Here is a 23,004-nt window from a genome sequence, read left to right on the forward strand (position 1 = left end):
CTTCATCTCCCTCCAAAATCAATAAAAACATATATTTAAAAATTGGTATAATTTTGATTCATTTACACCAGATGGCTATTGCTATGTTGGCTGTTGTCATATTTTTATTTGATCATCTAAGGCAGTGATTCTCAACCTTGGCTGCACCTGAGAATCACCTGGGAATCTTTTTAAAATCCTGATTTCCTGATTTTAAAAAGATTCCCAGGTGATTCTCAGGTGCAGCCAAGGTTGAGAACCACTGGTCTAAAGGCGAAGAGGTCAGCGTCCCTCTCCAAATAGTCCGGTGTTGCGTATTTTAAAAATCCTTGCGGGCACGCCAGGGTTCTGGGTGGTGTCGAGAACCCGGGGGGTCGAGGAGGGAAATGCGCTCCCGTTGGAGGGGCCGGCCCGGGGGAGGAGGGGCTCTCAGGAGAGAGTGGAAGCTCAGGCGGGGGAAGCCCGAGGGACCGGCAGCCCCTGCGCACACCTGGCCCCTGTGGGGGCTCAGCAGGGACAGGATGATCCAGGGTGTGGTCCTAGCAAAACGCTTCTGCAGCTGCCAGGCTCCCAGTCCTGACACCCGCCCCTCTACCCCTCCCCTGTCCTCCCTGCCATCTGATCTGAGTCGGTCAAGGCCTCAAGCCCAGATGCCCCCAACCACACACGCCGGGCAAGCGTGCCCAGACCTGCTGGCAGCGGGGCGGCCACGGAGCAGGAAGCCGGGGCTGAGGTGCGCGTGGGAGCCACGCTGCTCCCCGGCCGCCTCTCCCTGCAGACCTCGCCGGGCCTCCTCCAGGGGTCGACCCGACAGCTCCAAGGGTCGGTGTCTCACCGGCGGGCACTACCGATGGCCTCCCGGCCACTCGGCCTGCGTTCCCCCGCTCCCCTCTCCTGGCCTCCAGGATGGAGCCCGCTCCTGCCCAGACCTGCCGCCGGACCACATCCCGCTGCTGCCCGCTCCCTCCACGCGGGACGCCTCGGCCTTGTCGGCTGAGCTCAGACCCTTCCTTTAAGCCCAGCCTCAGGGATGGCCGCCTCCCGACAGCCTCCGCCTCCTCGCCTTCCCGCCCCACGCTGGCCCACCCACCCCGAGGACGCCCGGGCCGCGGATTCTCCCGCCGCTCAAGGCAGGCCCCGCCCCCCGGACAGGCCCCGCCCCCGGCTCCCTTGGGCCCGGGCTTCCGGCTCTGGGCCGCGCGGCCGGAAGTGTAGCGTTGCCATGGCGAGGGCCCGGCGCGGGGCCCGCCCCTGCGGCGCCTGGAGTAGCGCGGGGCTGACTGACCGGTGGGCCGGATCCGGTCGATTGAGCGCGGCGGAAGGTGAGGCTCGGACTTCCGGGGCTTGCGGTGGGAGGAGGCCGAGCCCCCCGGGAGAGAGGAGGCCGGGCTCCCCCGGGAGAGGGGAGGCCGGGCCCCCGGGAGACGGGAGGCCGGGCTCCCCCGGGAGAGAGGAGGCCGGGCTCCCCCGGGAGAGAGGAGGCCGGGCTCCCCCGGGAGAGGGGAGGCCGGGCCCCCGGGAGAGAGGAGGCCGGGCCCCCGGGAGAGAGGAGGACGGGCCCCCGGGAGACAGGAGGCCGGGCTCCCCCGGGAGAGAGGAGGACGGGCCCCCGGGAGACAGGAGGCCGGGCTCCCCCGGGAGAGAGGAGGACGGGCCCCCGGGAGACAGGAGGCCGGGCTCCCCCGGGAGAGAGGAGGACGGGCCCCCGGGAGACGGGAGGCCAGCCTGGGGAAGGGGGGAGGCCGGGCTCCCCCGGGAGAGGGGAGGCCGGGCTCCCCCGGGAGAGAGGAGGACGGGCCCCCGGGAGACGGGAGGCCAGCCTGGGGAAGGGGGGAGGCCAGCCCCCAGGAGGGAGGAGGCCTGATGGAGGCTGCGCTGAGCTGAGAGGAAGAGGAAGATCAAATCAGGTTGGGAGGGAGGAGGCGGGGCCCAGATGGGCCTCAGGGAATCCCAGGTCTGGGCAGCACGCAGGCCCCACTGGGTGCTGGTGGGTGAGGCCGGGGGTCGGGTCAGGAACAGCTTGGAGAAGCGACGCTCCGGAGGCCCCAGATGGCTCTTCGTGTGTTACCGACACGAGGGACGGTTCTCACTCTTGCAACCTGTTGTCAGCACTGGGATCACCTCCATTTCAGCCCCGGCGCTGCGGCCGCAGGGAGTGACTCACCCAGGCTTGGTGTGGGCTTTGGCGTTAGGCCCGGGGACCGACTGGGGCCTCTCGGGGCAAGTTCCGTCAACTTTCAGGGGCTCGAGTGACCTCACTTAGAGTGTGGGGATCCCGGGCTCCGCCTCAGATGGGGGTCAAGCTGAGACGTTCTAATGTGTGGACAGCCTGGCCCCATGCTGCGCAGGAGGTACCCCCGGCCTGGGCCTGCGAGGGAGCACCATGGGCGGTGTGGACCTCTTGCCGTCCTGGAGCAGAGGCTGCTGGGACTGGGGGATTAATTTCCGTGGCTGCAGAGAGGGAGATATGCATGGAGACCTTCCAGGTTTAGGGAAGCCAGGGAAAGGGGGGCCCTCCCCAAGTCTCTGGTGTCCACCAGCAGCTTGTTCACTGTGTGCCGTTTTGGAATCTGAGTCTCAGGTGAACCTCCGGTGACCAGCATACCATAGCTGCCGAAGAGTGCCCCACCCCAGCCCCAGCCCATCATTAGCAAAGCAGGGCATCTGAGTGGGAGTCCAGGCTCTTCCCTCACCTCCTGGCTCTCTCAAAACCTCCTCCTGAAGAGCCCTGATAGGGCACTTCCCATCCATTCCTTCATCCAAATAGCTGGGTGCAGCTGCTGCCACCCCCCCCCCCCCATGACCTTGGCTCTGCCTCAGCTCATTGCCTTCACCCTTTGTACCTTAGCCAGGTGAGTGACTGGTTCTTGTGCTCACCTGAATCCTCCCTCCTCTGCTCTGGCCCCTTCCCACCACCTTTCCACCATGCAGAAGCTCTGCGTGGAGGTGGAAGGGAGAGAGCGAGCTCCCCCCACCCCTTCCAGCTCTGGGCCGTGGGCAGGACCTCCCTAGCACCCGGCGGAGAAGAGGCAGAGAGGTGCAGGGAAGTCTGCTTCCACAGATGCCCAGGGGGAGGGTGCCATGAGGAGGAGCGCCTGCTTGGTGGGTTTTGAGAGATGTGCCCGTCTGGGAAACACGCCGCCGTCCAGGGGTAGAGCCCTGGCAGCCAGTGCATTGCTTTTTCCTGTCGATTCCCGTCTCCCTCGTAGAGTTTCACAGGAACAAAATCATACACAAACCCTTGGTGTTGGACTCCTTCCCCTGCGGGACATTGGGAAAGCCAGAGGGTTGCCTGTGTGGGTAGTTGATTTCTGCTTTGCTGAGGGGGTATTCCATGGTGCAGGTAACAGCCATTTCTTTTTTAAAAAAATAAATTGTCCTATAGTAACATTTATTTACTTATTTTTTATTGATTTTCAGAGAGAGGAAGGGAGAGGGAAAGAGAGAGAAACATCAATGATGAGAGGATTGGCTCCAGCCAATCCCTACTGGGTATCGAGCCCACAACCTGGGCACATGCCCCGACAGGGAATTGAACTGTGACCTCCTGGTTCATGGGTTGACGTTCAGCCTCCGAGCCACGCCAGCCGGGCAGGTGTACACACACCAGGGTTCAGCTGCTGTGCTTACAAGTCTGTGTGGACATGAGGTTTATTTCTCTTGGTGTGAAATGATAGAAAGGAGGGGTTAAAGCAGAGGTCCTCAAACTTTTTAAACAGGGGCCAGTTCCCTGTCCCTCAGACATTCCACACGTGCGCACTGTGGGCCGGGATGAGGCGGCTGCTAAGCAGGACAGGCAGCGGCGGCAAAAACACCGGCGGCCGGATACATGTTACGGTGGGTAGTTTGAGGACCCGTGGTTAACTTTATAGGAAAGTGCCGAACTATTTTCCAAGTTGGCTTCACATTCATTTTACAGCCGCACTCGCTCCATATTCTCTTTACGCCAGTGCTGCCATCCTTTTAAAAGTTCAGCCCTTTTCATAGGTGTGTGGGGCTCATGGTGGTTTAGTTGGCATTTCCTAGGGATGGTGTTGAGCATCTTCTTCCTGCGCTTGCTTTGCTGGCCATTTGTGTATCTTCTTTTGTGAGTGTCTGTTCAGATCTTTTGCCCTTAAAAAAAGGGGCCGTTTGCCCTGGCTGGCGTGGCTCCGTTGGTTGAGTGTCGTTCGTGCACCGAGGGCTCACTGGTTGGGTTCCTGGTCGGGGGCATTTGGGAGGCGGCTGATCAATGTTGCTCTCTCTCTCTCCCTCTCCTTCTCTCTCTTCCTCTAAAATCAATAAAACTTTTTTTAAAAATGGGCTGCTTGTCTTACCCAGTTTTAAGCGTTCTTTGTATCTTTAGGATGCCAGACTGGCCGGCCTGGGAATTGTGTGCCAGTGTCTTGAACAGTAGACGCTTGGAATTTCGATGAAGTCCAGTTTGTCAGTTTCTCCTTCATTGTCTGTGCTTCCTCTTCCGGTGCGCGTGGAGGCCAAGGGCCATTGTTTCCACGTGGACATCTGGTTGTCCTGACACCCCTTTTTGAAGACCATCCTCTCGCCATCGTATTACCTACCACCTCGTTGGAAACCGGTTGCTGTACAGGAGTGGGTCTATGTCTAGATTCTCTGCTTTATGCCGGGACTCGTGCTGTTATCCCACAGGGTTGATTGTGGCAGCTTCATAAGTCTTGAGATCAAGAACTGTAAATTCTCCAACTTGGTGACTGTTTTTCACATCATTTTGGCTCTTTGAGATATTATGCAGTTCCTTATACATTTAGAATTAGCTTGTGATTTCCCACAAAAAAAGCTTATTGGGATTTTGACCGGGATTGCATTAACCCTATAGCTCTATTTGGGGTGAATTGACATTTAACAATATAGAACATGGTACATCTCCATTTATTTAGGTATCTGTACTAATTGTCTATTGCCTTTTAACAAGTAATCTTAAAACAGAATGGTTTAAGCAATAAACATTACCTCAGAGTTTCTGGTGGGTAAGGAGTTCACAGTCGTCTTAGCTGGGTGGCTCCTGGCCTCATGCAGTTGCAGTTGGGGTTGTCCTCCGGGTCTGCTTGCCTGGGGTGTGTGTGTGTGTGTGTGTGTGTGTGTGAGAGAGAGAGAGAGAGAGAGAGAGAGAGAGAGAGAGAGTATTCCATGCTTGTGATACTGATTTTGTAAATGATATTTAAAGTTCTGCATTTTCCAAGTACAGAGACATGCAGTTGATTTTGACATTGAACTCGTGTCCTACAACCTTGCTATTTATTTGAGTGACCCTCCTATAGGTTCCTAAGAATATCCTGCAGGCTTCCCACACGCCTCTGTCTAAGCGTGTTGCATGTTCCTCTCCGTCTGCCCGCTTTCTGCTTCTGGCCTCAGTGCCTGGCTGGGCCCTCCACGGGGCTCCAGCCTCCCAGGGCTGGCCTCTGGCAGGGCATTCTGACACTGTGCCAGGCAAGGGTTACATGACAGTTGATCCCTCCTATTTTGCTGCTGGAGCCATCCTGGTGGTTCCCACTGCCAAGGAGGCCAGGCCTGGGAGGCCACTGGTGCCTTTAGTCTTGGAGTGCACTGCCCACTGACCTTCTGGATGAAATACAGCCACTGCCCAGTGCCGCCGGGAGCCTCAGGGAGCTGAGCACCTCTGTTCTGTGAACGAAAGGCTGTGTCCCGGTTGGTCAGCTGCCCTGGGATGTCCTTGGTAGCCATGGCCCAGAGCAGGTTCTGTGGGGGGCCCGGCACGCTTCTGCTGGGGATAGTGCCTGGAGCAGGATGGCGGTTGGGAGACCCCCCACGTGGTCGGGGCAGTCGTGTGCTGGGTCTTCCCTGGTGGTGCTGGGTCGCTGTCTGGTGGGCGTGTCCTGGTCTGTGTCAGGTTTCATGTGCGCTTCCCTGATGACTAAGGACTGGGCACCTCTCCGCGTGTTTGCTGATGTGACGTGACTGCTGAGTGAAGTCTTTGGCCCACTTCCTGTTTGGGGGAGAGTTGCCAATATTATTTCCTACTTGGTGGCTTGCTTTTTCACTCCTTTTATTTTTAAATGTTATTTTGAGATGATTGTAGGTGTACATGCATAGTTGTAAGAAATCATTCAGAGAGACCCCTCCTCACGTCCTGGTCCCCCAAAGGCACATACCTGCGCTGCCGCCCTCGCCCGGGACACGGACCCTTACAGGCTTACCAGCGTTGCATGTGTCGTGAGTGAGTGTGCGAATGTGTGCTTTGCTCTGTGCAGCCCGCCACACGTGTCCCACGTGTAGATCTGTGTCACCACCCATGGCCCTGTGAGCCCTGTGCAGCCGCCCCTTCCTCAGCTCCGCCCCACACCCTGGACCTGGCCTCCGGGGAGTGCCTCTGACTGCACCCTGCAGGCCTGACTGTTGGGGACGTGCTGGTGCCCTCCTGCCCCCTGAGCTGGGCACACCTGGTCTTGGTGGGTTCTGTGAAGGGACAACTCTTTCCAGTTTGGGGCAATTATGAATCAAGTCGCTATGAAATCCACGTACAGGTTTTTGTGTGAACTTAAATTTTCATTTCTCCAGGATAAGTGCCCAAAAGCACAGCTGCTTGGTCATGCAGTAAGCACACGTTGAGTTTTTTTTAAGAAACTGCCCAACTTTTCCAGCGTGGCTGCACCCCCAGCAGTGGGAGACCCTGGCTCCCGCGTGCTGTTCCCAGGTGTGGGTGGGCTCCCGATGGCGTCTCCTTGAGGGTGAAGCAGGCAGGACCCCATCACCCTGTGCCCTGGGCAATGGAGTGTCTGGTCCCACCTTGTGCCCACTTTCTAGTTGGAATGTTGGGTTTTTCCTGCCGAGCTGTGGGAGTCCTCTGTGGGGTCTGTGGCTTGGGAATTTGTCCTCCCGCCTCTGCACAGGGTCTTGGGCAGAGCAGAGGCTTTACTGTGTTGAGTCCAGTCCGGTTGGTCCTGTGCCAGCTCTGGGGCCGCCTCTGTACGGTGCAGGCTTCCCTCGGGCACACTGCGAGGCACAGCCCTCGTCCCGGTGAGCTGCCTGGACCGTGTGTGTCTTCATCGGAAAGACTGCCTTCCTGCTGCCCCGGGTCGGAGCCGCTGTCCGCACACGGAGCGCTTGCCCGAGTCCACTGCACCCCAGCCCGTGCTAATCTTTACGAGGAACCTCGATATCCACACGTATAAGCACTTGAAACTTGTTCCTTTTAGGATTGTCCCGACGATTCTTGTCCTTTTGCATGTCATATACAATGGAGACTTAGTTTGGACAGAGAATTGTGTTGGAAAATTAGAGTTTGCAGGACAACTACGGGGATTTTGACGGATTGCGTGGAGTCTGAGGTGAGTCTGGGGGAAATGACGTCGTTCCAGTTCTGAGTCTGACCCGCCACCCTGTGTGGTTTTCCCCGGAGGCTCGGGTGCCTTTTGTTGCCATTCCTCCGAGACATGAGGTGAGCAGGTGAGCAGAAGAAACCGGCTCAGGACACAGTTACAGCGGCAAAGGCAGGGCTCGTGGTGCTCCAGAGAGGGAGAGAGGAAGGTAGCGATGATGGGCCTCAGCAGAGGAGGGAGGAGAAGGGGGTGAGCGCCCGGGGAGCGCTCAGCAGGTTTGTGGTGTTTGCACAGTGCAGGCATTTTGAAAAATGGAGTGTAATCGGATTAATCCGTTTTCTTTTAGGTTCCTGGGTTTTGTGTCAGGTTCAGAAAGGCTATCCCTTTGTTTGTCTCCCTCCTGCCTGTGGTTTTATTGTTTCTCCCGCTGGGTCTGATGTGACCATGAGAAGAAGGGCCCCTGCTCTGTGTCCCGGGGCTCCCTGCCCCCTGCTCCCCCACCCCATGTCCCTGCAGCAGCCACTGGTCTTCTCCTCTCTGCCCCCTCACCTGGACACGCCCCCAGCCCCATCTCCTTCTCAGGGCCCTCCTTCCTCCCCACCTGCCCCTGGTTACTCTTGTCCTCTGTCCACTCCCTGCTGGTGAGTGTGCAGGGGTCAGCGTCTCCGTGAGGCCCCCACCCGGGTCTGATCACATCACTCATTTGTCTGAAAGCCTCTGGCTCCTGCGGCTGGTTGGGCAGAGGCCAGCTTCTTGGCCAGGACAGAAGGTGGTGTGTCCTCTACAGCCCGCCCCGCCCGCCAGCCGGGTCCCCAGCAGGTGTGCACACCTGCCCTCTCCAAGCAGAGCGTGTCAAGCTGTTTTGAAGTTTACCTTCAGGTCTCAAAGTCACACAACAGAAATGACCCAAAGTGCACACCACCCAGCTGCCCCCACCCACCCGAGACCCGTCCGTCGTCTTGTGTTTCTCACATGGATGCAAACCTACATTGTTTATTCCGTGTTTACATCAGAGGCAGCCTGTCACCCACAGATTTTACACCTTTCACGCGTGCACGGCTCCCTCCGGAGCCCAGCCCCTGCGGAGGCTGGCAGGTCATTTCCAGCATTTTTGTCCTAAAGGTGCTGCCCCTCGGGGCCTGGTGGGAGTGCTGGGGGTTAGCGTCTGGAACGTTGCAGAGCAGGCCTCTGGGCAGGTGAGTGTGCCCATAGTATGTCAGTGGTGAGGGTGCCCACGGCAGCACCTGATTTGCTCTTCCACGGTCTCCCCGCCGGTTCAAGAAGCCACTGCCACACTGCCCTTGCCGTTCACACTTCCTCAGCCCGCCTGCCAGCCCCCAGCTCCCCACTGCCGCTCCCCGGCCTGCTTCGGGGCCCTTCCCCTCACGGGGATCTAGAGGCAGAGGCCCCTGGATGGCCACCCTGTGACCTCTGCCTGTCTGCAGTGGACCTCACTGAGGGTAGGGCCTGCTCTTGTTCCCCTTCGTCCCCGTCCCCACCCCCAGAGCAGAGCCGTGAGGAGAGCTGTCGGGGGACTGGATCCCGCACACTGGTCGCTTCTTCATGGCCTCGTGCAGCATTCCTCACGTTTCAGGGTCTCCGGGCACCTGCTCCCCCTCTGGGTGGAGTGAGCCATGGGGCACCTGGGCCTGAGGGGTCTGCTGCCCAGCCACATGGCTCTGCCTGCTTTGCCACCAGCCTTCCCACACAACCCAAGGCCCCCCTTCCAGGTGCTGGCACTCACTGAGCCCTCAACAAGCGTGTTCTCTCGTGGAAGAGACAGGCCAGGACCCCAGACAGGGCCTGGACATCTGGCCTTCACCGCCTGGAAGTGGGGCCCTTGTGCCTGTGGGGGGGGCGTTCTGCAGGATTGCAGTCTCCCGGAGAGCCTGGGTAGGGCTGGGGCCTAATGAACTAAGGGTGTCCCTGAGGCCTTCTGCGTTGGGCCCCCTCCTGGGCTGCCCAGGAGTCTCGCACAGCAGCCCCGCCTCTCGCCCTCTGCTCCTGGGCCGGGGCAGAGTCCGCTCTGGAGTCGGGGAAGGTGGCACAGTCCTGCGCCACGATGTTTCGATGACCTCATCTACCTTGTCTCTGTTTCTGCAGAATGACAACACCTTACTTAGAGTCGAGGCGTCTATGGAACTGTCCCTTTTGGCTATTATAAATAATACCACAAATAAAATCAGCTCTTTTTGATTGGCAGCTATGGGAACCACTCCAACAGCCCAAACAGGGAGACGTGAAGCCCCCAGAGCCAGGGGGAGTGGGCAGGGGCCGGGCCTTGCAGCTGGGGCTGCCCTGCCCCCAGCATCGCTGAGACTCTCCCCTCCCCGGGCCCCTCCCAGACTCCGGCTCTTGTTGCCCTGCCCCTGGCTCGCCTCGCGAGGTGCGAGGAAGTGGGCAGGGAGGCAGGTGGAGCAGTGGCCCCATTTCCCTGTGGGAAGTGGGGGGTCATGACAGGGACTTGCTGGCTGTGGGTGTGGGGGCTGCTGAAACCCTCCTGGGCTGGGGTCGGGGACCAGGGCCTCCCGTCCAAAAGGCCAGGGGTCCCGGGGTGATCTTGGCAGTCTTGGGGAGCCCAGGTTTTGGGGCCTCCCACCTCAGTCCACACTCCTGTGCAGCTCGCCTGGCACGGAGCTGAGAACTGGAAAAAGTGGCCCAGATTATCTCTGTTTGACATTCCAGGGAAGCTTGGGGGCGGATTTGTAGACAGAGGCGGGAGCTGCCCTGCCGAGCCCCCTCAGCCTGGGTGTGGAGTGTGGGCCGTTCCTGGGGAAACTCCTGAGCTCGTCTCGCCTTCCTGGCTGTGCCGAAGGTCCGGCCACCGGTTCCGGCAGCTGTTCCTGGCTGCGTCGGGAAGAGGAGGCTGAGAGCGGCTCGGTGAGGGGCGGGGGTCCAGGTCCTGGGGGGGGGAGGGGTGCCCACTGCAGCAGAGCCCTGGAGTCGCCGTGGGCACCTTTTTTCTCCGAGGATGCCCCCAGTCCAGCCGCCCAAGTCCCCCAGAGCCTGCTCTCAGGGCTTCCGGCCGAGGGAGGACCTGTGTGGGCGGCCCCAGGTGTTGGGCGGGCGGGGCCAGGTGTGCAGTGCAGCCAGCGCCCTTTCCTCCCCCTGCGGCTGGAGGGGGCGTGGGGGGGGGGCGGATGTGCTCTGTGATGGGTTTGCAGAGGCGACCTTCATGACAAAACCAAAGACAGTGTGTGTTCTGTGGGAAGCTCGCTGCGACTCTGGGTGGTTTTCTGCAGGACCTGGGCATCAGAGTCTCTTTTCTCGTATAAAATGATGGCAGTGGCTCTGATGTTGGCACCATCTTGGAGAGTAAAACTGGTGCAGGAGACGCTGGAGCCCACTCTGCTGGGAATCTGGGGGGGGGGGGGGGACCTCCCTTGGCTGGAGCCTGCGGCCGAGCAGAGGGCACTGAGCTCCGCCCTGTGTTCCTGGTCTCTTGGGGTCAGTTTCCCTGACAGGCCCAGAGACTGATGGAAGAGGTGAAGGTCCCACCTTGCAGGGGGTTGGGAGATGGGGGGGACCTCAGCTCTTGGGCAGACAGGGGGAGCGAGGGGAGCTGTAAGTGACCAGCAGAAAGGAGGGAAGGGGGTCTGGGGGGGCGCAGGGATGCTCTGCTGTGCCTCAGGTGTGGTCTGGAGCCGGCAGGTGTCTGCAGCGCCTGGCCCCAGCTTGTCTCACTGTGAGAGGCTGTGTGCCGAGGGCCAAGGCAGGACTGGGGGCTGGGACGGGGAGTCTGGACAGCTTGCGTCTGCCCCTGGCCCCAAGAGTCTGCAGAGGTAGCAGCTGGCACAGGCTGCCCAGAGCAGGGGTGCTGCCTGGACAGCTATTCCCTAATTCCATCCCCAAGACGCCGCCCAGGCCGGGCTCAGAGGCCAGAGCAGGTCGGACCTGGACAGGGAAGCTCCCAGGGGCACTGGAGGTCCTGAAGCAGGAAGAACCGGATCTCATTTGATCTGGCCCAGGACAGAAAGAAGGGGTTCTCACTGAGCGCCCTAAATACAAGTCTGGCCAGAGGAGGGGTCAGTATCCAGATGGCCACAGGCCTGGCCGAGTGAAAGGGGGACCTTCTGGATGAAATGCAGCCAGGGCCTCCTGAGGCGTGTCATGTGACCACAGCCAGGGGCCACACAGGGGTACTGGGCAGGAAGGCCACCGTGGATTCTCTGTGGCTGTGCCCCAGGCAGGCTGCCTGCCTAGTTAATAGACCCCAACCTGGAGGCCACTCCGCCCGTGTCCACATGACGGCTGAGGCATCGACTGGACTGGGCTAGGGACCCGGAGGCCTGGGGAGCCAGGGTGTTGGCCAGGTCGGGCGGGGCCCTGTTTGGCCTCAGGCCCAGGAGGTAGGGCCTGCCCTTGGGGCAGTTCCTGGAGAGCCGAGGAGAAGGCCACCTTGCCTGGCCCAGCCTGGGGGCAGACAGGGCAGATGCTTGGGACCAGGGCCAGAACCTGGAGCCTTGGGAAGCAGCAGAGAACAGCTCCTGAAGCAGTCCCTGGGCCCTGGAGGCAGCCTCCTGCTCCCTCCTCAGCCCTTTCTTAAAAAAGAAAGGTATGTATATATTTCAGAGAGGAAGGGAGAGGGAGGGAGAGAAACATCAATGATGCGAGAATCATTGGTTGTGTGCCTGCTACACACCCCTACTGGGGATCAAGCCCACAACCCAGGCATGTGTCCTGACCAGGAATCGAACCATGATCTCCTGGTTCTTAGTTTGACACTCAACCATTGAGTGACGTTGGCTGGGCCCTTCTCAGCCTTTTTAAACACAGTGTGACTCAGAGGGGGGCAGAGCAAGCTGTGGGGGGGCCCCCCCCAGCTCCAAGCCCCCAGCTCCCCGGACTGTTGTCTAGCAGGGCTCTCTGTGGGCACGGGCTGGGCCTCATCCAGGGCAGGCCCTGGTCTCACCTGCTAGCTGCTGGGAGCCTTGCCAGCCTCCCTGTGTTTCCTCTTCCTCCTCAGGCTGGTGGAGCCGCTGCTGTCTGTGGCCGGATTCCCTGCCCAGGCTCCTCCACAGGGGCTGCCCTCCTGAAGACGGCTGCCAGACCTGCTCCGCCTCACCCCGGGCACCATGTCTGGGACCCCAAGGCTCTAATCACACACCCTGCCCTGGCTGCTCTGGCTGCTGAGCCCGCCCTCCGGCCACACCTCCTGGTTAGTGCCCATGCACTGACCCTGGGAAACAGACAGGAGGAAGCAGAGGACAGAGGAGGCCAGACCATGGCTGCTCCCAGGCCCTATCCGGGCTCCTGAGGCTTGGGGGGAAAGGGGCTTCTAGGGCTCCCAGGGGCCTCTGCCCATTGTCCTGCCCGCCCTTCCCCTTTGGCGAGGCGCCAGGAAGCTGCGCCTTTGTTACCTGGGCGATCAGCTACAGAACCTGGACTAAGGCAGACAGGTCCTGCTGCTCCCCAGGCCGTGCACCCTGACCCCAGGAGGGAGAGAGGGAGGCCCTGCCCTCGAACAGCCAAGCTGCCAGGGCTCCCAAGAGGTGGCTGCTGGCGTCTCCCACACGGCCCTTTCTGCCAGGGGCCTGTGCCTCTTGGGCTGCCTGAGCCTGGTCACGGAGTGGGATCTCCTGACCCAGCCTTGCCAGGGGCAGAGGGCACCGGGCCTTGAGGAGGGGATGCCCGCGAGGGCCCCAGTCCACCCGGCTGCCCCGCCCCTCAGGCCCAGCCTGGCCCCCTTGTTTCCCTGTCTGGTGCCCCGAGCAACCCCCCTGGCGGGAAGCCCCCGCCATGGCCGAGCACCTGGAGCTGCTGGCAGAGATGCCCGCGGTGAGCAGGATGAGCACGCAGGAGCGGCTGAAGCACGCCCAGAAGCGCCGTGCCCAGCAGGTGAAGATGTGGGCCCAGGCTGAGAAGGAGGCCCAGGGCAGAAAGGGCCACAGGGAGCGGCTGTGGAAGGAGGCGGCTGGCGGCAGGCTGCAGAAGCGGGTCCTCTTCCCGCCCAGTGTCACCCTTCTCGAGGCCGCTGCCCGAAATGACCTGGAAGAAGGTGAGTGTGGCTGACCCTAGGGTGGTGCCCAGCCTACAGCCCGTCCCTGTCCCCCTGGTGTCGTCCTCGTGAGACCTGCCGAGGACACAGCTGCATCTCACGGAGACCTGGGGTCCAGCCCAGCTACCTCAGCTGTGGCTGCAGGTGAGGGGGCAGCGTGCAGGCTCTTGCTTCAGATGTGAGGCTTCTAGGAGCCTGGAGAGGTGTCCAGGGCATGGCTGCAGTGGGCTGGGGCGGCCTAGCCTTCCTGCTAGGGACTGGTCTAGGGACCCGGGAGGAGAAGGCCCCGGGGCTGGACGGTGCTCAGGAGAGTCCTGGCCTCAGCTTTGGGCAGGCTCCCCGTCGTTCCCGGACCTCCTTCCAGGACAGGGGCCTCTGCTGCAGAGCCTGTGGCGAGGAAGGCCCAAGGCTGGGGAAGTGGACAGGGCGCGGTGGGTGTGGCACAGGGCACAGGGCACTGTGGGGAAGAGGGTGCGTCCTTGTGCTGCCTACAAGCACCCCCAGGGAGGTCCAGGCCACAGAGAGGTCAAAGGTGACCTTGGCAAGAGCCTGGGCCCAAGGTGGGGCTGCTGAAGAGGAGTGAGGGCCGGGCCAGTTCTGCTCCTAGGGAGACCCGGGGGTCAGGCCTGGCACCTCAGCCCACATTCCAGGCTGCAGCAGGGCTGGGAGCCCGCAGTGGGGGGAGGGAGGGGCAGGTACCAGTGATGGGCGTTTGTGGGGGCCAAGTGGTCTGTGGGGAAGGCGGGGGGGGGGGGGACACACGGGACATGGGGGGGGTTGGAGGAGGGTGCCAACACCCAGGCCAGAGTGGGGTCGTCTGGAGCCCAGTGCGACCGGGCTCACACAGGAGGGGTGGAGTGCCAGGATTTGGGAAGGGTGGGTCCTGCTGGGGGCTGGAGGCAGAGACCTCCTGCCACCTGTACCACCATCTTCCTCGTCCTTCTCAGCCACAGCACAGCAGTCAGCCAGGTAACCTCAGGTGCAGGGCCTGCCCGGGACAGAGCCGGCCTGTGGCAGGATCTCCATTCCTGCCCCCTGAGCACACCCCCCTCCTTCTTGCAGTCCGCCAGTTCCTTCAGAGCGGGGTCAGCCCGGACCTGGCCAACGAGGATGGTCTGACGGCCCTGCACCAGGTGAGCCCTGCAGGGGCTGAGAGGGCGGAGCTGGCTGGGGGCTGGGGGTGTGGAGGGGGCTGGGGGTGTGGAGGGGGCTGGCCTGGTGCTCAGGCTGCCTGGTTTACAGAGCTGCATCGACGACTTCCGGGAAATGGTGCAACAGCTGCTCGAGGCCGGGGCCACGGTCAACGCTCGCGACAGTGAGAGCTGGACCCCCCTGCACGCTGCGGCCACCTGCGGCCACCTGCACCTGGTGGAGCTGCTCATTGCCCGGTAGGGCCCCTGGGAGCAGGTGTGGCCAGAGTGGGCATCTGTGTCAGGGAGAACCATGGCTGGGCAGCGGGCAGTTGGTCCTAAGACACAGCCCAGGCACCTCATCTGGGGGAAGTGTTCCCTTGCCTCTTGCTCCCATTGGCCTTTGCTTACTGCCTGTGTCCTGGCGTGGAGAGCCAGGCGTGGGCAGGGGCCACACGCACTCCAGACAGGGTCGTCTGCCCGCCTGGCTGCTGACCTGGGTATATCCTGCGAAGTACTGTCACGAATTCAGGAGCTCCTTGAGGGTGGGCCTTGACCTCCAGCACAGGCCTCCTGGCCTCCCCAGGCCCTGGACAGAGAAATGCCATCTGGTCAGGGATGAGGGTGAAACTGTCAAGGAGGGAGGGAGTACCTGGACCCAGGTGAGGCCTTGACCATGAGGAGTGAACGCCGATGGTCGGCTTCACTGGATCCAGTAGCCCCCCCTCCCCCGCGCACAGCGCCTCAACTCTAACCCCTCTAGTAGGACAGATGGTTAGGTGCTCAGACTGTCTGTGGAGCGTCCCAGGCATCGACAGTATGTGCGAGGGAGAGGGGCAGTACTGAGCCCCTCTCCTCTCCACAGTGGGCACCCACCCGTGTCCCCCCCTCTAGGCTCCCACATGAGCTCTGCTCCCTGCAGCTCTGCAGGGCTGTCTTGGTGCCCAGGCTCTGCCCCTGGGGCCTCCAGAGTACCATCACCCACTCCTGGCAGGTGGGCCCAATGTGCACGTTCATGGGGCTGATGGCTGCCAGTAACCTACAGACACAGGAGGAGACTGCAGGGCTGAGGACAGGAGCTAAGGCTGAGGGGCACCAACCGGCCAGGGGCAGCCTCTCCCAGCAGCATCTGGGGCCTGGGCCTCATTGTCGGCCCCACATGCCCTGGAGGCAGCCCGAGGCTGAGGCTTTGGGGAAGGACCTCTGAGTGGGTCCTGGGGGCCTCCCTTGTAGGGAGAAGGTGAGAGGGCCCTATGGCAGCACCTGTCCATCTTCCCTGCAGTGGCGCTGACCTCCTGGCAGTCAACACCGATGGAAACATGCCCTATGACCTATGTGAGGATGAGCAGACGCTGGACTGCCTGGAGACGGCCATGGCCAACCGGGGTGAGTGTGATCCCACCTTCCCACCTGCTGCCGGGGCGGGGCCCGCGGCGCTGGCTCTGAGCCTGTTGCCCTGCAGGCATCACCCAGGACGGCATTGAGGGGGCCCGGGCCTTGCCGGAGCTGCACATGCTGGAGCACATCCGAGGCCTGCTGCAGACGGGGGCTGACCTGGACGCCCCTGGGGACCACGGGGCCACGCTGGTGAGGACTGGCGAGGGAACGCAAGGGGTGGAGGGTGCTACGGCATGGCCAGGGCTCAGGAGGGGTGTTGTGCCTTAGCTACACATCGCCGCTGCCAACGGGTTCAGCGAGGCGGCGGCCCTGCTGCTGGAGCACCGGGTCAGCCTGGGCGCCAAGGACCTTGACGGCTGGGAGCCGCTGCATGCTGCTGCGTACTGGGGCCAGGTGAGTGGGCTGGAGCCGTGGGCGGCCGGGCCCCGGTGGTCCCCCAGCTCTGGAGCTCAGCAGCCTGGTCCGCTGGCCCGCAGGTGCACCTGGTGGAGCTGCTGGTGGCACACGGTGCCGACCTCAATGGAAAGTCCCTGATGGAAGAGACGCCTCTTGGTGAGCTGGGACCACCTCCTCGAGGTGCATGTGAGCAGAGGGAGGGCGCCCTTGACCCTCTGCCCGCTTCTCCACAGACCTGTGCGGGGACGAGGAGGTGCGGGCCAAGCTGCTGGAGCTGAAGCACAAGCAGGACGCACTCTTGCGGGGCCAAGGTCGCCAGCGCTCTCTGCTGCGCCGCCGTACCTCCAGTGCTGGCAGCTGGGGGTGAGCACTCGCCCCCCCCCCTCCCCCACCCCTCTGGCCATGCCCAGGCCTTTGCCCCCACTGACGGCAGCGGTGGCGGCCATGGTGCCAGCTGGAGCTTGGGGCAGAGTCCACGGGGAGGGAAGTGTCCTCCACAACCTCACCCTGTGCTCCCCCAGGAAGGTGGTGAGGCGGGTGAGTCTGACCCAGCGCACCAGCCTGTACCGCAAGGAGCATGCCCAGGAGGCCATTGTGTGGCAACAGCCACCTCCCACCAGCCCAGAGCCCCAAGAGGAGGATGAGGATGGCCAGACAGACACTGAGCTCAGGCCACCGCCCCCTGAGGTGAGCCCCTCCCCCTCACTGTGGAGCAGGCCTTGACCCAGGAGCCAGTGGATCAGTGACCCTGCACCATAGATCAGCTGGTGCCCTACCCCCGTGACTCCCCTTTACCACAAAGCAGTGTGCCCAGGACCAGGGGAGGCCAGACAGGGTCCCCCTGAATGGCCTCTGGGGCCCACGCTCCCCTTACAGGAGGAGGACTCCGAAGTGTCTAGGCCACACAACGGCCGAGTTGGGGGCACCCCTGGACGGCACCTGTACTCCAAGCGGCTTGACCGGAGTGTCTCCTACCAGCTGAGCCCCCCGGAGAGCGTGGCCCCCGACAGCCTGGGCCACAGCCTCGGCCGCACCAAGGCCCACCACACCTTGGCGGAGCTCAAGCGCCAGCGAGCAGCTGCTAAGCTGCAGCGCGGGCCCGAGGCCCCCGGGTCTGGTCTGTCTGCGGACACAGAGGCCCCCCAGCCTGAGTGTGGCTCCAGGGCTGGTGGGGACCCGCCCCTGCTCAAGCTTACAGCCCCCTCGGAGGAGGCCCCCGTGGAGAAGAGGCCCTGCTGCCGGCTCATGTGAGGGGCTGGCGCTCGGGCTGCCCAGGCTCTGCTGCCAGGCCTTTTGCTGGCGATCCCGACGTGTGCCCTGTGGGCAGGCAGCCAGCCATCTGGGACCCCGCCTCCGCAGGCAGGAATGGGCCTTGGCAGAAGCCATACCTGGGGGGGCACCTAGCTACAGAGACCTCGTGTCAGCCTGTGACTCTTGATAAAGAGCCCTCTGCCACCTGCCTTGTTGTGTCTCAGCTGGGCCACCGTCCCCATGGGAGTTGCTGTGTGCTGGGCCTGGGTGCACCGTCCCTGTGCGCAGTCATCGGGCCTGTGGGTGCACGCTAGGGCTCGCTGGTGGTGGCCCAGCCCATGTGGGAGTGAGGCCCACAGATGCCGGGCAGGAAGCCTGGCCCTCACTGCCCTGCCTTCCCAGGCTCCTGGCGGCTCCTCTGTAACTCTTTGCTGTCCTCAAGGAGCTGCGGAAGGACACTCCCTGGGGACAGGGATGTGTGCCAGGGGAGCAGAGATCCTGGTTTGGGGAGGGAGGGGCAAAGACATACAAGGCTAGTGTCAGAAACCTGGGGGGCAGGTCCTCCATCCTTGGCATGCAGCCCAGTCCTGGGGCCTAGCTGCCAGATTTTCCCTGTGCTGGCAAAGGGGGCCAGCAGTTGGCCACTCAAGCTCTGAGCTGGCTGGGTACGATGTGTCAGGGTGACAGGGGTCCCTTAGGGGCCTTGCGTGGGGGGGCTGAGGGCACTGCCATCTCATCAGTCCATGGAGGGGGGTTCTGCATGGCCACCAGCGCTGGATGGCATGGGCTCAGGTGACCTTCCCCTCCTCACTGAACACCAACCTGGTCCGCCCATTGTCCACAGGCCAGCCCTCCCCTGAGCCTTGCGGTGGGAGGGGTGTCGAACCTGGGGGAGAGCCAGGTGTGAGCTGCTGGTTACATTTAGTGTGGGGCTGGTGCTGCTGCCCAAGTCCACCTGCACCAAGCTGCCAGGGTGGGAGGGGCTGGCTCCGCCTGGGGCTGGGCCCATATTAACCTGCACTCTGGCCTGGGGGCCAGAGGGACAGGCTTGCTCACAGGAAGGCTGAGGAGGCAGTGGAGTGGCAGCGGAGCAGAAGGTGCGAGGTGAGCGTGAGGCTGGCGCTCGGGCCCCTGTGTCCTCTCCAACTAGCAGGAGCTGAACAGCCGGGCTCCCCTCTGGCCTGACCAGCGGCCCACAGGACAGCATGGATGCAGGCTCCCTGACCCTCAGCTCAGTCCCTGGCTCAGCGTCAGATGCCATAGCTGGAGTGGCCACCCTGGGCAGGGCCTGTGGGGGTGGGGCTCTGAGGGCCTATCACTGCTCACTCCCCGCTCTCCACCAATTAGCAGCCACGGGAAGTAGAGCTGAGGTCACCCTGCCTGTGGGGTGGCCCCAAGGGCAGCCCCGGCCGGCCTGGTGAAAGGGCACCCCATGCAGGGCAACAAGTGTCCAAGGGCCTCCCCCCCAACACGGGCTCGGGGCTCGCAGTGCTGATGGTGCCCAAGGCCTGAGCACGGACCCCTGCAGCCCCCACCCTGCCATGACCACCAGCCCAGGAGGGGCCAGATGGAATACCCAGGACCTCCCCCCTCCCCCAGCACCCCAGGATTCCTGAGGCTTGGCTCAGTTACCTGGGAGATAGGGCTGCTGACCCAAGCAAAGATGGGGGACTCCACAGGGCTACGCTTCCTCCTAGTCCGGCTAGGGTAAATCTCCATTCTCCCCTCTGGGTTCAGCCCTGCCTAGCTCTGCCCACCCCCTTGGGGCACTCAGCCCAGCTCCCCTCCCCCCAGACCCAGTCCCTCAGAACTTGCTGCACCGTCTGTCCCTACCCCCCATGTGGGTCTCCTGCTCCTGTCATGGGGACAGGGCCGGGCGGCACTGGGCTGAGCCCCAAGTCCCGCCTGCCTCCTCACCCACTCCCTGTGGCTCCCTGGGCAGAGCTGTGCCCAGATGGGTGGGGCAGGCCCTGTGGCCCCAGAGGCCCCAGCTCCGCCTTCAGCCTTTCCTGTTCCTTTCAGTGGGGCCAGCAGGCTGTCGTGTAGTGGGTACCTTCTTACCTGGAGCCCCTACCCAGGCTCCCCCTTACCAGCCCAGGCCCACTGAGCTGGGACTCAGCTTCCCTCATTCCCACGTCTGGATCCTGCCACCTCCTGCCCGGTCTTAGCAGGGTCATGGCAGCGAGGCCGGGTGGCCACAACCTGGCTGTGATGAACGGGCCGAAGGAAAAGGTGCTGACGCTGGACACCATGAACGCCTGTGTTAAGAGGGTGGAGTATGCCGTCCGTGGCCCCATCGTGCTACGCGCCCTGGAGCTGGAGCAGGAGCTGCGCCAGGTATGGCCCTGGGCCCACCACAGCCCTCCAGACAGCACCCAGCAGCCAGCATCACATGGGACAGGAGCCTTCGGGAGTGGGAAGGCCCATTCTGTGTGTGTCCCGCCTCCATCCTCCCAGGGTGTAAAGAAGCCGTTCACTGAGGTCATCCGCGCCAACATCGGGGACGCACACGCCATGGGGCAGAAGCCCATCACCTTCCTGCGCCAGGTGAGGCTGGCGCTGCTCTGGCGCCCTCTCCCGGTCAGCCGGTCAGCCCTGTGCCCTGAGCCCTATGCCCTGTGCCCTTTGCCCTGAGCCTGGCCTCAGCAATCGCTCCTCCCAGGTCCTGGCCCTCTGCGTCCACCCGGATCTCCTGAACAGCCCGGACTTCCCCGAAGATGCCAAGAGAAGGGCGGAGAGCATCCTACAGGCGTGCGGGGGCCACAGCCTAGGTGAGCCCACGCAGAGCCCAGGGAGGAGGACTGGAGGAGGCTGTCCCAGGGAGGGGCGGGGCGGACCCACCCACTGGGAGGAGAGGATCTTTTCCCGGGAGCAGCCTAACGGGCCTCCCCCGCCCCCTGGCCAGGGGCTTACAGCAACAGCTCGGGCATCCAGCCCATCCGAGAGCACGTGGCGCAGTACATCCAGCGGCGCGATGGAGGCATCCCCGCGGACCCCAACAACATCTTCCTGTCCACGGGGGCCAGCGATGCCATCGTGGTAGGCGGGGCGGGGCCGGGCCGGGCAGGCGGACACCGCGGTTCTGTGTGGCCGGCGGTCAGGCTTCTCCGGGCATGCGGCGTGGGGTGGTAGGGAGACAGGAAGCCCTGGGCCCGCCAACTCTGCCGCCCCCGTCCGCCCCGCAGACGGTGCTGAAGCTGCTGGTGGCCGGCGAGGGCCGCTGCCGCACGGGCGTGCTCATCCCCATCCCTCAGTACCCGCTCTACTCGGCGGCGCTGGCCGAGCTCAACGCGGTGCAGGTGGACTACTACCTGGACGAGGACCGCGCCTGGGCGCTGGACGTGGCGGAGCTCCGGCGCGCGCTGTGCCAGGCGCGGGGTCACTGCCGCCCCCGCGCGCTCTGCATCATCAACCCCGGCAACCCCACAGGTGCGCGCCCCCACCCATCCCTGCCCCGCCCCTCCCGCCCGCTATCCTGCCCCTCCTGCCCCTCCTGCCCGGTGTCCTCGCCCCACCGCCCGGCTGAGAGCCTGGAGCGCCTGGCTGACCCCGGACTTGCCGTGTCCCTGCGCCCCAGGGCAGGTGCAGACCCGTGAGTGCATCGAGGCTGTGATCCGCTTCGCCTTCGAGGAGCAGCTCTTCCTGATGGCTGACGAGGTGCTGGCCTGGGCGCGCGGGGGCGGGGGCGGGGGGGGGGGGGGGGACGGGGCCAGCCCGGGCTCCTGTGACGCCTTCGCCCGGCAGGTGTACCAGGACAACGTGTACGCAGAGGGCTCGCAGTTCCACTCCTTCAAGAAGGTGCTCATGGAGATGGGGCCGCCGTACTCGACGCAGCAGGAGCTCGCCTCCTTCCACTCGATCTCCAAGGGCTACATGGGCGAGTGCGTGCGGGCCAGACCCTGGGCGGGGCCTCTCTGACCCGGCCAGCCGCCCCTTGCGGCCCTGCCTGGACGCTTGCCTCCGCCTCGCAGGTGCGGGCTCCGCGGCGGCTACGTGGAGGTGGTGAACATGGACCCCGCGGTGCAGCAGCAGATGCAGAAGATGATGAGCGTGCGGCTGTGCCCACCGCTGCCGGGCCAGGCCGTGCTGGACATGGTGGTCAGCCCGCCTGAGCCCTCGGACCCCTCCTTCACTCAGTTCCAGGCGGTGAGCGGAGCGGCGTGGGGGGCGGCTGGGCGGTGCGCGGCCGGGCTGGGGGGCGCTGCACCGACGCCTGATGGGCCCTCCCTCCACAGGAGAAGCAGGCGGTGCTGGCCGACCTGGCGGCCAAGGCCAAGCTGACCGAGAAGGTCTTCAACGCGGTTCCCGGCATCCGCTGCAACCCGGTGCAGGGCGCCATGTACTCCTTCCCGCGCATAGAGCTGCCCCCGCGCGCGATTCAGCGTGCTAAGGTGCGGGCCCCGCGGGCAGGCCGGGCCCCAGGGAGGGCGTGGCCTGGGACGCCCGCCTGACCGCCCGCCCTCTCCCCAGGAGCTGGGTCTGGCTCCCGACATGTTCTTCTGCCTGAGGCTGCTGGAGGAGACGGGCATCTGCGTGGTGCCGGGCAGTGGCTTTGGTCAGCGGGAAGGCACCTACCACTTCCGGTGAGGCCCTGCCGCGCAGCCCCGCCCCGCGGCCCGGGGCCCTTTGCTCTTCACTTACCTTCCTCCGCTTTTAGGATGACCATCCTGCCCGCCGCGGAGAAACTGCGTCCCCTTTTGGAAAAGCTGAGCCAGTTCCACGCCAAGTTCACCCGCGAGTACTCCTGAGCCCTCTGGGGACCAGGCCTGGGTGACAGTGGCCTGGGTTCGAGGTGCCCCGCGACCTGTGGGCTGGGCACGTGCCCCTCTGCCGGCCTCTAATAAAGCTGTGAGAGCCTGACACTTGGCGTGTGCACCCCTGTGTGTGCCTTCCCTGCCTCCTGGGGCCTGGTCTGCCGTCCAGAGGAATGGTCGTGCCCTTCCGCCACCGCCGGGAGTCTGGCTCTGCACATGGGGGCTCAGCGACAGGCTTGGTGTCCTGACTGCCCCCCCCCCCCCCCCCCACTGCTGGGGGAGCCGAGGAACAAATGGGTCTCTCCGCCTGGGTTGTGTTTGAAGCGTGTGGTGAATGTGTGTGGCATCGGCGTGCACATGCAGCCCGAGGGCCGGGAGGCAGTGAGGGGAGGCCCTCCCGAGCCAGAGCCCCCGAGGGTGAAGGGAGCAGGTGCGATGCTGAGGAGACCCCGGGGATGGCTGGGCTGGAGGACCCGGGACGGGAGGTGGGCAGCCCGGTGTCCTTGCCACTGGAACATGCAGATGATGCCTGCTGCGTGTCGCTGAGGGAGGCATCATGGTAGTCCCTGTTTTATTTATTCATTTTAAAATATTTTTTATTGATTTTAGAGAGAGGGAAACATCCATGAGGACCATCGAGTGGCTGCCTTCTGCACGCCCTCTACTGGCGATAGAGCCTGCAACAGGCAATGCCCTGACCCGGAATCTGGCCACCTCTGGCCATGGGACAACGCGAAGCCAGCTGAGCCACATGGCCAGGGCGGCAGTCCCTATTTTAAAGACGAGGAAACTTGGGACCCCAA

At 63.3% G+C, this 23,004-nt stretch overlaps 2 protein-coding genes across 6 annotated transcripts; both read left to right on the forward strand.

Moving 5' to 3' along the window:
* The first annotated feature begins 1,173 nt into the window (after nucleotides 1-1,173).
* PPP1R16A (protein phosphatase 1 regulatory subunit 16A) lies at nucleotides 1,174-17,656 on the forward strand. 3 transcript variants are annotated; one of them, XM_036303687.1, is made up of 11 exons: nucleotides 1,174-1,301; nucleotides 12,241-13,272; nucleotides 14,335-14,405; nucleotides 14,515-14,660; nucleotides 15,685-15,788; nucleotides 15,865-15,989; nucleotides 16,068-16,193; nucleotides 16,277-16,352; nucleotides 16,430-16,559; nucleotides 16,718-16,883; nucleotides 17,073-17,656. In XM_036303687.1, exons 2-11 carry the CDS (start codon nucleotides 13,014-13,016, stop codon nucleotides 17,445-17,447), a joined length of 1,578 nt encoding a protein of 525 aa, XP_036159580.1. In that variant the 5' UTR covers nucleotides 1,174-1,301; nucleotides 12,241-13,013; the 3' UTR covers nucleotides 17,448-17,656. The 3 variants fall into 3 exon arrangements, with proteins under 3 accessions (XP_036159580.1, XP_036159581.1, XP_036159582.1); XM_036303688.1 differs by lacking the exon at nucleotides 1,174-1,301 and adding an exon at nucleotides 10,917-11,829; XM_036303689.1 differs by lacking the exon at nucleotides 1,174-1,301 and adding an exon at nucleotides 14,220-14,241 and having other exon boundaries at nucleotides 13,118-13,272.
* Nucleotides 17,657-17,795: 139 nt separating this feature from the next.
* GPT (glutamic--pyruvic transaminase) lies at nucleotides 17,796-22,309 on the forward strand. Of its 3 annotated transcripts, none has more exons than XM_036303690.1 (12): nucleotides 17,796-18,551; nucleotides 19,616-19,784; nucleotides 19,905-19,994; nucleotides 20,110-20,218; nucleotides 20,353-20,486; nucleotides 20,633-20,876; nucleotides 21,025-21,104; nucleotides 21,192-21,328; nucleotides 21,419-21,593; nucleotides 21,683-21,838; nucleotides 21,918-22,030; nucleotides 22,105-22,309. In XM_036303690.1, exons 2-12 carry the CDS (start codon nucleotides 19,623-19,625, stop codon nucleotides 22,193-22,195), a joined length of 1,491 nt encoding a protein of 496 aa, XP_036159583.1. In that variant the 5' UTR covers nucleotides 17,796-18,551; nucleotides 19,616-19,622; the 3' UTR covers nucleotides 22,196-22,309. The 3 variants fall into 3 exon arrangements, with proteins under 3 accessions (XP_036159583.1, XP_036159585.1, XP_036159586.1); XM_036303692.1 differs by having other exon boundaries at nucleotides 19,619-19,784; XM_036303693.1 differs by having other exon boundaries at nucleotides 17,796-18,544.
* Nucleotides 22,310-23,004: the final 695 nt, after the last annotated feature.

This window comes from Myotis myotis, unplaced genomic scaffold, assembly GCF_014108235.1.
Source record: "Myotis myotis isolate mMyoMyo1 unplaced genomic scaffold, mMyoMyo1.p scaffold_m19_p_38, whole genome shotgun sequence".
Classification (NCBI taxonomy): Eukaryota; Metazoa; Chordata; class Mammalia; order Chiroptera; family Vespertilionidae; genus Myotis; species Myotis myotis.